This window comes from Haliotis rubra, unplaced genomic scaffold (assembly GCF_003918875.1).
Source record: "Haliotis rubra isolate DU_JTF1 unplaced genomic scaffold, ASM391887v1 Scf225, whole genome shotgun sequence".
NCBI classification, from domain to species: domain Eukaryota; kingdom Metazoa; phylum Mollusca; class Gastropoda; order Lepetellida; family Haliotidae; genus Haliotis; species Haliotis rubra.
In genome coordinates, this window is record NW_025766281.1 from 83,312 (window position 1) to 96,850 (window position 13,539).

Here is a 13,539-nt window from a genome sequence, read left to right on the forward strand (position 1 = left end):
AGGTTTTAACCAACCAGAGTCAGTTCTGCACAGTGAGCTGGTGGGGATTTAACCAACCAGAGGCAGTTCTGCACAGTTAGCTGGTGGGGATTTAACCAACCAGAGGCAGTTCTGCACAGTTAGCTGGTGGGAGCTGACAAACCAGAGACAGTTCAGCAGTGAGTTGGTGGGGATGTAACCAACAGAGGCAGTTTTGCACAGGTAGCTGGTGGGATCTGACTGTTATTGAGAGGTATTTTCTTCAGGGTCTTTTTGAATGCATATTTGGTATGACATTCTGTTGTGTAATTCATCAATGACACAATTTCATTGCATGTCATATTTACATCCATTAATAATCATGATGTTTGGACAATATAAATCCTCAAACTGCTACATGAAAGTATTGAAATGAGTGCAGGGATTGGGAAAGGCAGGGGCCATGGGCCATTTTGCACATTAGAATAAAAAATGGCCCATTAAAATTTGAAAGTTATTATTGATAGAAGGGCAGTGGCCCATTCTAAATTCAGAAAATTGCTAATAATCCTGAAAATGGCCCATTGTCAAAGTTCTCTATCTCAGTCCCTGTGAGTGTCACATGAACAAAGTGCTGAGTGAGTGAATTTAGTTTTACACCACACTCAGCAATATTCCAGCTATATCAACAGCATGAACATCAATCTACGCAACTGAGATATGATGAAATGTGTCAACCAAGTAGAGAGCCTGACCACCCAAACCTGTTAATCGCCTCTTACGACATGCATGGATTACTGAAGATCAATTCTAACCCGGATCTACACAGGTTACAAAGTGCTGACCTGCATGAAGATAATCATGTTCACTGTAAAGTAATGTGATGTTTCATTTGAGACATCTGCATGAACAATCTACAATATGGAGTATTTTGTCATGACATCTTGTGAAAAATGCTTTTGTACAGATGTATATAGTAAATCATAAATCTATAATAAACTGTGAAGTATGTAAATGTATTGTCATTTGTTGGCAGGCCAAGACGCGATCTAGTCTGTTAACTGGAATATCTAGTTTACCGGACTACAGCAATTGAGAACATAGATGCTTGTGTCATATCTTGAAGCTACATACACAAGCATACTGACATCCACACAGATGATTCTGGGCCTAGATTTTCTAAACTCTCTTAGAGCCAAGATAGTCGTAGTGCCATACCTTTAACATTAATTTTATGATTATCTTAGTGTTAAAGAGAGCTTTGAAAATCTAGGCTTTGGAATTTAACCAGCCAGAGGCAGTTCTGTACAGTGCGTTGGTGGGGGATTTAACCAACCAGAGGCAGTTCTGCACAACAAGTGCGTTGGTGGAGGATTTAACCAACCAGAGGCAGTTCTGCACAGTGCTGGTGAGGATTTAACCAACCAGAGGGAGTTCTGCACAACAAGCAGAGGATTTAACCAACCAGAGTCAGTTCTGCACAGTGGTTTGGTGGGGATTTAACCAACCAGAGGCAGTTCTGCACAGTGCGTTGGTGAGGATTTAAACAACCAGAAGCAGTTCTGCACAGTTAGCTGGTGGGGATGTAACCAACCAGAGTCAGTTCTGCACAGTGGTTTGGTGGGGATTAAACCAAACCAGAGGCAGTTCTGCACAGTGCGCTTGGTGAGATTTAAACAACCAGAAGCAGTTCTGCACAGTTAGCTGGTGGGATGTAACCAACCAGAGTCAGTTCTGCACAGTGCTGGTGGGGATTTAACCAACCAGAGTCAGTTCTGCACAGTGCTGCGTGGTGGGATTTGAACCAACCAGAGGCAGTTCTGCACAGTGCGTTGGTGAGGATTTAACCAACCAGAGGCAGTTCTGCACAGTGCGCTGGTGGGGATTTAACCAACCAGAGGCAGTTCTGCACAGTGGTTTGGTGGGGATTTAACCAACCAGAGGCAGTTCTGCACAGTGCGTTGGTGAGGATTTAAACAACCAGAAGCAGTTCTGCACAGTGAGCTGGTGGGGATTTAACCAACCAGAGGCAGTTCTGCACAGTGCGTTGGTGAGGATTTAAACAACCAGAAGCAGTTCTGCACAGTGAGCTGGTGGGGATGTAACCAACCAGAGGCAGTTCTGCACAGTGAGCTGGTGGGATCTGACAAACCAGAGGTAGTTCTGCACAGTGCGTTGGTGGGGATGTAACCAACAGAGGCAGTTTTGCACAGTTAGCTGGTGGGATCTGACAAACCAGAGGTAGTTCTGCACAGTGCGTTGGTGAGGATTTAACCAACCAGAGGTAGTTCTGCCCAGTGAGTTGGTGGGAATTTAACCAACCAGAGGGAGTTATGCACAGTGAGTTGGTGGGAATTTAACCAACCAGAGGTACTCTGCCCAGTGAGTTGTTGGGTATTTAACCAACCAGAGGGAGTTATGCACAGTGAGCTGGTGGGTATTTAACCAACCAGAGGCAGTCCAGAAAGGGCTCTGCATAAGGAGCTTGACTTTCATGCAAACAATATAAGCAGTGTATAGAAAATAACACCTATATATTCTCTGCCTGTTAACTGTCATAAGCATAAAACAGCAAGAAGCAAAGCATTAACATTTAAAATAATTTATTAACAGTAACAATTGTAAGTTTAAGTCAAATAAATTAACACTTTTTGTACAAAAAAACAACACATCACGCTAAATTTGTAAATATTAAACTGCAGGCCTTTGAGCTGTTGAAAAGATTCAACAGACAAACAGTTTCAAGGTATAGTAAACAGTGATGATTAGGTAATAATATTCTGCCCAAAACAATGGCTTGGGCTGCTTAGTAATGCTGTTATCACAGACAAAAATCAATTCATAATAAATAGCAACTCTTTAGTTACCCTAACCCTTCTAGATTAAGGTTTCTTTAAAACAGTGTGAGAAATCAGGATATGTTGTTCCATCATGGTGGTTAGCTGTGACAGCAGGTTCTTTAAACAGTGAGATATCAGGATATGTTGTTCCAACATTATGTGCCTGAGCCATGATGCATATTTTTTGGATGATATTGACCCTGTGTTGCTAATGCCACAGAGACAATGAGATTGCCACATACACTATGTACAGCGCCACTGAAGAAGTAGTCATCGAGGCACCACCTGAAACAACAAACATCTTTAGTGACAAGGATAACATGCAAGAAAGGGTAGTGCAGTGTGCAAAATAGCTACTGGCCTGATAGCCTGTGGCTAGTAAAAATCCAGTCAGGTCAGTAAATCTCCACAGTCACTGGCCTGACTGGCAAGTGAATTTTCATGCTGTCATTTTGTAAATATACCACTCTCTCCAACTTGTTAAGTTATAGCACACTTTCAAATCATGCAAGATTATGACCTGATAAAAATTATCATCATAATAGCAGCTTAATGATGAAACCTGTGTCTATATTCAAATTTCAAACTAGTGAATTATTCTGTGGACTAGTAACTTTCAGGCATAGCTAGCCCAACTGGCTTGCAAAATTTGGAAACTATTTTGCACACTGGTGGTGATGTTTCATGATTCCATTTTTAACCTGCATCCTATTAGAGATGTTTCAGCTATAAAAACGATGTGCTTCATGTTTCTCAATTCTCACCCAACCCTATTCTTGAGCCCCCCATATTAACTTGAGTTCCACCATAGCCTTATCATCATCTTGAGCTGTATTTTATATCAAGTACAAATTTGTTGAATCTTGCTGATGTAGGTAAACCAGTCATTATTTTCTTTTGAAAGCAATTTTTTACTGACACTCTGCAAATAAAATTTATCACAAAAAATACAAAACAGCCAACCCACCAACCTACCTTATTCTTGGATACCACTAAACGCTCCACAAAATTTCAGTATGTATTTTTCTTCGCCTTTACTGCAGCAAACAGTATTACTCATATTTATAAGTTACTGGATGTCTATTAACACAAGCTCCCTGGATAATAGCACAAACAACTTGACTATCAACGGGATCATGTAACAGATTGTTGAGGTCAACCAGGCAAGTTTGCCTGGCCCAGACTCGTCACTGCTGAGCCAGAGAAGTGACTTCTGTTGTCACTAGAGTGGTATAGCATAAAGACAGGTCCTGTCAGTGGTGGGTGGCTAACCCCAGCATACAAGTCTGACATACACCACTGAGCAGATGGTACCATGCCAGTATGTCATTAACAATTTTCCAGCTGTGAGTGAGTTTAGTTTTACGCCGCACTCAGCAATATTCCAGCTATATGGCGGCGGTCTGTAAATAATCGAGTCTGGACCAGACAATCCAGTGATCAACAACATGAACATCGATCTGCGCAATTGGGAACCGATGACATGTGTCAACCAAGTCAGCTAGCCTGACCACCCGATCCCGTTAGTCGCCTCTTACGACAAGCATAGTCGCCTTTTGTGACAAGCATGGGTTGCTGAAGACCTATTCTACCCCGGATCTTCACGGGTCATTTTTCAGCTGTATGACAGTGGTCTATGCATAATTAAATTTGCACCAGACAAGCCAATGACATGAGCATCAGTCTACACTATGGGGATATGATGAAATGCCAACCTGACCAGCCAGTGGTGTGAGTCACGTGTTTAGGCAAGCAAAGCTTGCTACAGACCAATTCTAAACCGGATCTTCAAAGATGAGATGGTCCCAGATGAGTGAGTGAGTGAGTTTAGTTTTACGCCGCACCAAGCAATATTACAGCTATATGGCGGCGGTCTGTAAATAATCGAGTCTGGACCATACAATCCAGTGATCAACAGCATGAGCATCGATCTGCGCAATTGGGAATTGATGATATGTGTCAACCAAGTCAGCGAGCCTGACCACGCGATCCGTTAGTAGTCGCTTTTGTTGCAAGCATGGGTTGCTGAAGACCTATTCTACCCCGGATCTTCACAGGTCAGATGGTCCCAAGTTGTGTTAGTTGTCCCTGTATATCAGTTGGACCTACAGTACTGGTTTATTTGCTTGTTAACTCAATATTCAATTTCCTTGTATGTGATAGAGACCTGTGGTAATCAAGACGGACCAGACAATCCAGTGACTGATATCAAGCAACATTCCACCTGGCCAGGTTGAGATGCCACTCTAACAACTAACATATGTAGATCACCCATCCAATCAATTAAGCCACCTCTCCACACCAACAGGTTGTTGGTGAGCTACTCAAATTCCCAAAGGGCAGTCTGTTTATAACATTGATATGGTAAATAACATACTTGTAAGTTCACAATTGTCGAGATTCTCAATTACAGTTTTCACAGCTGTGATGGCAACATCGAAGATAATTTTGGCAAAAAGGCTACATGATGATGATTCATCCCTCAGACATCTATAGTAGGCGTTCTGCTGCCTGGAACAGAGAGAACTGCATGAGACATTTGGAACTACAAGGGCATGTCTGGCATGATGATGATTCATCCCTCAGACATCTATAGTAGGCGTTCTGCTGCCTGGAACAGAGAGAACTGCATGAGACATTGGAACTACAAGGGCATGTCTGGCATGATGATGATTCATCCCTCAGACATCTATAGTAGGCGTTCTGCTGCCTGGAACAGAGAGAACGGCATGAGACATTGGAACTACAAGGGCATGTCTGGCATGATGATGCTTCATCCCTCAGACATCTATAGTAGGAACAAAGAGAGGCTACTGCTGCCTGGAACAGAGAGAACTGCATGAGACATTGGAACTACAAGGGCATGTCTGGCATGATGATGCTTCATCCCTCAGACATCTATAGTAGGCGTTCTGCTGCCTGGAACAGAGAGAACTGCATGAGACATTGGAACTACAAGGGCATGTCTGGCATGGACATTGAGGTTTATTATGTCAGCAGGAAAAGGGAAACCTTTGTTCGAAAATTGTAAACAAACAAAGCTACTGTAGCATCTATTAGAAAATAAAAATTAGAATGGTGCAATCAGATTTGGGTGAGAAAGCAGGTAAGGCAAGACCATTATCTATGTAAATTTTAAATGTAAGTTGAAAATGTTATATTTGTGCACTTAGAGGAAGAGTGAAAGAATGAACACTACTCAAGATGTTTCATGAGGTGTATTGATGCAATATTCTGGAGAGACTTTTTTCTGTTACTGCTGCTGCTACTACTAGTGTTGGGAATTGGTTAAAATCTCATAATTGATGATTGGTTCATTACAACCGATCAATAATTGGTTATTGTCATTTATGAAATGTTCCTGGTTATTTTTGTTAATGCTCAAATAAGGGGAAAAAAACATGTAGTTCTTTGGGGGTTTTTGGTGCAAAATTTCATATCTTTAAAGGATGACTAGTATGTAAGGAAGTTAATTTCTTAGAGTCTTTAAGATATATTCAATCATGACTTGGAACGAGATTGTAGTGCTTATGAAATTTAACAGACAAAACCAACCTTGTGAAATATATTGTTAATGAAAACAAGTGTTCCAGAATTGTTTGTGCTCGAATATGAGAAAACATGATCGATTGCTTGGTCATATAGTCACTGCGACCAATCTTCGATTATTTCAATTAATCAGACCACCACTAGCTACTACCATTGCTGCTACTGCTGCTGCTCCTGCTACCAGGTCTGCCCACCTGTTCTGGCACAGACTCATAGGACTAGCACACTGCGAACTGCTGGCTGAGTGAAACCAACCCTCCCAGAAGTGTTTTTCACTTTCAAAGGAAGTTCTCAAGTGTTCTCTTTTCTTGTGAAGATTAAGTGATTTAGCTGAAGACAGACCCCACAGACTTCAAGATTTTCTATTGTCAATTTGGACTAAAAACACTCTGCCTTATTTACGCTCTAGACACACTTTATGAGCAAATGAGGTTATTTTCATTACCAAATAGAGATGTGCTTCAGATGTTGCTGAGAAAACATAGGTTACTGGTAGATCCTAAGTTACTTACGCACAGAAAGCACTTGTGTCATTTGATGTGCTGTTCATAGAAGCGGGTGGAACTGTACAGGCTATTAAGTCACAATCACCCTCTGCCATTGGGATGATCCACATAGCAGCCACTGAAGAACAAGCACAGGATCAAGGTAACCGATCAAGAATTTGGGTCATAAAGCTGTCCATATTTTTTCCTGGTTTCCCATCTCAAGCAGCAAACCCAAACTTTTCATTCCCACATAAAATAACACTTTTCCATGCCTTTGTGAAAATTCATCCCCAGGTGTGATAAAATCTTTAAATGACTGGTACCCTTGCACACACATAAAGAAGATGGTGAGCTTGATCTTTCTTCATCTACATTTCTTCTCCCACAAGAAGCCAAGGCATAACTCCAAATTCACTTGTCAGAGAAGTCACTGAAAACAATGTGTGCTTTTAAGTGGTCCAAATGTGCATTTTTCAAGTGAACCCACATGAACAATAAAACTATTAAAGTCCTGAGGGCAGGCAGGAATGTGATTAGGCATTCTTCTGTCACTTCTAACAGGGTTGCCACAGATGACGAAAGTTCAAATTCCCTGACCAATTTGATTTGTCACTGATCAAAATTAAAAGAAAACAAATAAAATTTCGGGCCTCCAAACTCCCCAACAGACGATCTTTCCACACATTTTACTAAAGACAAAGTGAAATCTTAAGACAAAGTTATCAGATGTAATCAAACAAACACAGAGATCCATCTAACATCAAGATGAAGTATATTACACAGAAATATTACCTCAGGTAAACACTGACATAAGAGTTTTGATTTATTTAAGTTTTTAATTTCAATGATTTTATTGTCAGAAAGTCGCAGTTACAAGATTGAGGATTACCTCCAGGAAAAGGGTGACTCATTTGTACAGTATGAAATCTTACTGGTAGAAATTCTGACATTTTCCGAAAAACAAACAAACTCATTCACACTAATACTGTTGTGAGTTTAAAATAAACTGCTAGCTTTTCTCTGTGTCTACTTTTCACTTATAATATATTTTCACCCCCAAATATAAAAAGTTCAACAGAGAGCTTGAGATTGAATATGTGGTCACATTTCTGTGTCAACCATCCATGGAAGTTATTCCAAATGTCTACATATGGACAATGCCAAAACAAGTGAATTAAAGTGAATAATACAAATCTCTATACAAAAACACATTTAATACACACATTGAACTCCAAATCATACAATTGTTGCCTCTGTGAAGTCTGAAAAGAACTAGTTTTCCCTGACCAAAGGCAATTTTCCCTGCCTTTTTTTCCAAAACCCTGATCTTGAAAAAATCATTTCTTCCCTGACTTTTCCCTGACCTGTGGCAACCCTGTTCTAATCTGAAACTATTCGGGTTTTTTGTTCCGCATGTTTTTACTGAAATTTAGATAACAGCTAGACCCTTCAAACGCAAACTTAGTTATTTTAGCGATGTGCCTCAAATAGATCTACTGTACTTAGAAAGGTTTACTCACAGCGGAGCCCCTGAACACACCTGTCCAGAATGGCAGAACCTAGTATTCTTGCCCTCGATTTTTGGCCCCCGTTCATAGCTAGAATAATGCTAAATAAGGCATGAAATAACAAGCACATATACTCCAGATTATGAAATGAAGGTTTTCCTGGGCAATACTGCACGTTGCAGATCGCCGTTATTTTCTTAACCCCCTGGCTGCCGAGTTTTTTTTCAGGCGCACATTTTCATAGCTTTGAAAAGTGAACGTTTTGCGAGAATTGCGCTCGCGTGGTGCTGGATCTACGTACGGCTATAAAATTACACAGAAATGTAGAATATTAAATTTCCTATCCGTTGGTATAAATATAAGCGCAAAAACCTCTGCGGTTTGAGAAAGAGACCTTGCTAAATGTTGTCCAAAGTTTTGTTATGCGTTAAAAAACAGTAAACTTCTCCGCTTTTTATCGCTCACCGATAAAAGCACTGTGCTACGAATTTCCTTTTTTTGCATCTTTCCGGAAAGAGTGAGCGAAGAAAATACAGCCTGATATCTGAATGACATAAGTGTATATGAATTGGATTTATGTGCTTATGCATAACATTATACGCTCAACATTAAAAATGGCTCGCAATAAATATCAAAAATGGATTTTTTCTATGACGTCAGACAACGACAGAGAGGCCATACACGTATAAGGATAAGGGGGCATAACCCCGTTATGCTTAACACTAGGTCAATGTAACTCAGTTCACATGGAGAGAATTTGTTGCGGATACGGACGCTATATTTTCGTTATTTTTTGTTCACGGTGAACCAAACTATTCCCCAATGTGAGCGGATGTGAGCGGATACGCTTTGGTAGTTTCACAGTTTATAAGAAAAGATGACAACGTACTACATGTGAAAGCACGTAATAGCGATTTGAATGGCCCTATCCGATATATAAGTTAGTTCTTAGATTCCCATATTCTGAGATTCTCCTGTTTGTGTAGATGTATTTTGACTAATTGTGCATCGTTATTACCAGAATACTAGCCATATCTTCGAATGTAATGAAATTGCTGAAAATAATACAACATTTTAGTTGACGTCATTGCTTGTTTTATGCATTTTTGCGACGTCGGAAAAGGACGACATTGGTATGCTGATTAGTATATATCTCACCTAATTTCCATTTACTGTGTGAAAGGACTCGGCTTCTTTGTCAGAATTAACATTCTTTAGACAAAACATAAAATGACTGTTTTTTCCATTTAAATAGTGTCCTGAATATACCAACAATTAGACAGTTTGACTGTGTATCTTATCATGAGCAACACGCGCACCTGTTTGGCATCAATTTAACGAAAATAAAAAATAACATTTCACAACACCCGAATATTTTGTTAAGGATAAGAATTTTCTTTATTTATGACTATGTAGCTATTTCTCTTCATAAGTATGCAATGGAAGATGCAAAAAGATAGCTTTTTATATATGGAACTAGTACGTACTAAATATTAGAATATGGATGTAAGATTTGTCCAAATTAATTAAGACATGACATGGTATATATATTTTTAAACAATTTTCGTATAAATATAGTTAGAGTTTGATATCCTGTCATCACAATATTTTTAAATCGAATATGAATTGATTATATTATCGAAAACAATGATAGTGAATCATAAAACGTTTCCGACAAACCCGCACCTGGCCAATCAATATACATAATTGTTTTCTATAAAACGACACAAAATGTGTAATGAACAAGACAATTCCTTTAAATGTGTGTGCATATACGTTTCATAACATACATAAATCATTTTCATTAAATATTATCAGTTTTACATATAAGGTTTAATCAAATCGCCGTTCATTAACCTGCTCATGTGAAACTGCAATATTAGTTCAAATGCATTGAATATTGTACATCATAGGAACTAAAGTAATTGCAGTTATGGCTACGTTTGATCTTCTAACACTTGTGCAAAGGTTTAGAATATGGTGTACTGCACTAAATGTGTCAATATCTTATGTAAATATGATTCAAACAATCAAAAACTTTCAAAGAATAAAGCACCGTAAATCCTATATGCACGTATGATATGATATTGGACAAGGCTAAATGTAGATACTGAGGTCAGTTTCATAAAAAAGTATCTGAACTATCCGCAAAATATACATCATAATACTGACAGTGTAATCGGAAGGATTGGGCGATTGTGTTTACTCTTGTTCAACCGACCTTCACCTCAAAGAAATTGCCTAATATGTACAACAATGTTGACGTATGACATCACTATCGTTTACCTATTTCTTACAAAATGGCGGCTTTGCTGTCAAGGATACACAGGATTTTGCGAGGACCCTTCCATTGATTCAGGGATCGTTTGTACATAAATGTGACATGTAAGTAATCAGAATGATTCTGACTATCTGTGTATTGTTATATGTTTTTATCGTTTTCACCGTAAGTAAGAGAAGAAGCCAGAAATGCTGATAATTACAGTTGTCGTTCTGCGTGATTTTGCGTCAGTCATGGCGTCACGCTGCACGGAAACTTTGACAATTTCTTATGAATTATCAAATCATTGCATTGTATCTGTTTATAATTTCCTATTTCTTACTACGATACTCTTTCCATGCATATTCCAAAGGTATTGAGCCATTGCAAGCAATGAATAGACGGATGAATGTTGAAAAATTTCAGAAAATGCTACGCAGTGTAAAATCGGAATTTGTCTTTGTTTACATTTCGAACCTGCGCAGTCTTTCGAGCACAGCGTTCGTTTTCACACCCAATATGTTTCGTCTCATTTTATCTGGACAGTTGGTATTGGTGACAAAGACCAGTTGCAATTTGTTTCTAAAATGTATGGGGAATTCAGTGATGCATTTTTCGAAGCTGAATATGAAATATACGTGATGTAATAGGCGTCTCAACACCGGCCTTCGCGAAACGTGATTTTGTAAACACTATCCAATATGGCGTAAATAGAGAATACTACACGAGGTCTCATTACATACGAATTATACGAAACGAGTGCCCTTCCTGTGGTATCTGACCGAGCGAAAGCGAGGTCAGATAACATAGGAAGGCCACGAGTTTCGTATAATTCGTATGTAATGAGACCGAGTGTGGTATTTTATTTATTACCCACGTCTTACATGCATTTAAACTGACAAAATAGCGTATTTTTGTTAATATTTTGGTTTCAAACCGAAACCGGTTTCATAAAGGGGTTGCGGAAGAGTTTTGTACTGTAGTACAATATTTGCATGACGTCACACCAAAATGACGTCACTGCCTTGGTAACCGACGTCACGATGCATGTCAGTTGTCATCGCCTCGTACAGCCTCCTATAGTAAACTACTCCGTAGCACCCTGTTTCTTGGTTTGCAGTTGCTTCATTCGGCTAACATCACTGGTGGAAACATTGCGTTTATGTTTTTCGACGGATATAATGTCTCAGTTCGACTCACAATTAAACAGCGACACGGCAACGTTCTCGATGCTTACATTCCCACAATGCATTTAAGTTGTAGAATGAATGAATTCGCGTGTTTGTTATGAATGAAAATATAGTTACGTCAGAATGTGACCTAATTGAGAGGTCATCGGTTATCCAATCAAATCGTTAGAATCTCAGGTCAAGTCGTTACGACACAGGTCAACGCGATACGACACACGTGTGACGTACGAGATTAGTATGCAACTACCCATACGTTGACCACGTGGGTAATAAAGCGCTATACGGCGTTCGTGTAAGTGCATTTTCGAAAACATCCCAACCGATTCTAGATTCATCGGCAACGTTTCAGAATTATAATGAGCGATTTCATGTAAAACTGATATCAGTGATCATGAATATGTTATTTTTGAAATTCAAAAATGGCGACATTTTCGATGAAGCCTATTTTGAAAGGTCATTTTCAGCACTTGAGCTTTGTCTAAAATAATAGTGGGTGGTATCAAGAAACAGGAAATTTCCCGCAGAATTCGAAACTGTGAAGTGTATTTGTGTGCGTGAGATATTTTGATTTTTATTGGACTTGAAATTGAGGGTTGAAGGGGAAGGACATATATGTCCCTGTGGCATCCAGGGGGTTAACATAATACGCTTAGTACCGAGCATGAATACTTACTGATTCATAAAACATTCGCGATAACTGTTCACTGAATCAGTTTCATAATCTGACATTAATTCTGGTTGTTGTTTACGTAAATAATGTCAACTACTGCGCGTCATGTGTTTCGCCTCGTATTAGATCTGAACAGAAATTAGATTATATCTACTTTTCAGCCGACAAAATAAACGCTTTACTATATAAGACGTGAGTATATAAGATCAAGAAATCTAATGCTGAACTGTGACATCTTACCACAGGCTACAATCACTGATGTTATGAAGTTCATCATGGAGTATGTTGACAATACCAGTTGACGTTCACAAACTGCTAAACTTGGCGCCACTTCCGTTTGACGCCTGCTACCAGGCAGTTTTCAGGGAGGCAAACAGCGCTGTGGGGAGCTTGCGTTCGAACGTCATAATCGGTTATTCCGTCACGCACTTCTTCCCAGAGTACCTTGCGGTAAACCAGTAAGCGCGGGAAGAATGTTAACCTTCCGACTAAGGCTCGCAACTCTTGTCGTCTTTACTATGATAATGAGAATTAACTCCCTTCGTATAGTGTAGCCGATGGCGCGATAAGTAGTTCTGTAATCAACATTTCAAGTTGAACCTTTTCTAAAACATGCTTTGGAGAGGTTGCATGATATTCTTTGACGAGGTTGATGAATGTCTGTGTTCCGGCCAGTTGAGCTCTGCACAACCATCAAGAGGTTCCAGTCCCATCATAAGTTCGCCCTCATGCCTTTATTGCCTGTGGATAATCTGTTGAGTGAGTAAGTGAGTATGGTTTTACGCCGCTTTTAGAGCTATTCCAGCAATATCACAGCAATGGGCTTCAAACATTGTACCCATATAATTTGTTGAGCATACCGAGGAATGTGAAATTGTGAATGCATAGATGTAATTTATATTTAACAGGGGCGTAGGAACGCTTTTCAGAGCGGGGTAGCTAATTTATGAAAAGTATTGAAAATCAAAATGAAATTGTAGTTATGGTAAGGTAGATATGGTTTCGTCTTGAAAAAAGTGGAGGGGCTCAGCCCCCACAAGCCCCCTCTGTTCCTACGCCGTTTAACAAGACTCAAA

At 39.5% G+C, this 13,539-nt stretch overlaps 1 protein-coding gene across 1 annotated transcript; it reads right to left on the reverse strand.

Annotated features, from left to right (window-relative positions):
• Window positions 1–2,544: 2,544 nt before the first annotated feature.
• LOC124277626 lies at window positions 2,545–12,874 on the reverse strand. Its single transcript, XM_046713349.1, has 4 exons — window positions 12,704–12,874; window positions 6,860–6,971; window positions 5,176–5,309; window positions 2,545–3,083 (listed from the first exon to the last, which is right to left on the reverse strand). Exons 1-4 carry the CDS (start codon window positions 12,738–12,740, stop codon window positions 3,007–3,009), a joined length of 360 nt encoding a protein of 119 aa, XP_046569305.1. The 5' UTR covers window positions 12,741–12,874; the 3' UTR covers window positions 2,545–3,006.
• Between the last annotated feature and the right edge of the window lie 665 nt (window positions 12,875–13,539).

Coding starts and splice junctions, on each gene's coding strand:
- LOC124277626 (XM_046713349.1), bottom strand. CDS start 12,740: ATGATGAACTTCATAACATCAGTGATTGTAGCCTGTG. Junction 6,972..12,703: donor ATCAGTGATTGTAGCCTGTG/GTAAGATGTCAC, acceptor CTTGTTCTTCAG/TGGCTGCTATGTGGATCATC. Junction 5,310..6,859: donor GACACAAGTGCTTTCTGTGC/GTAAGTAACTTA, acceptor TCTCTGTTCCAG/GCAGCAGAACGCCTACTATA.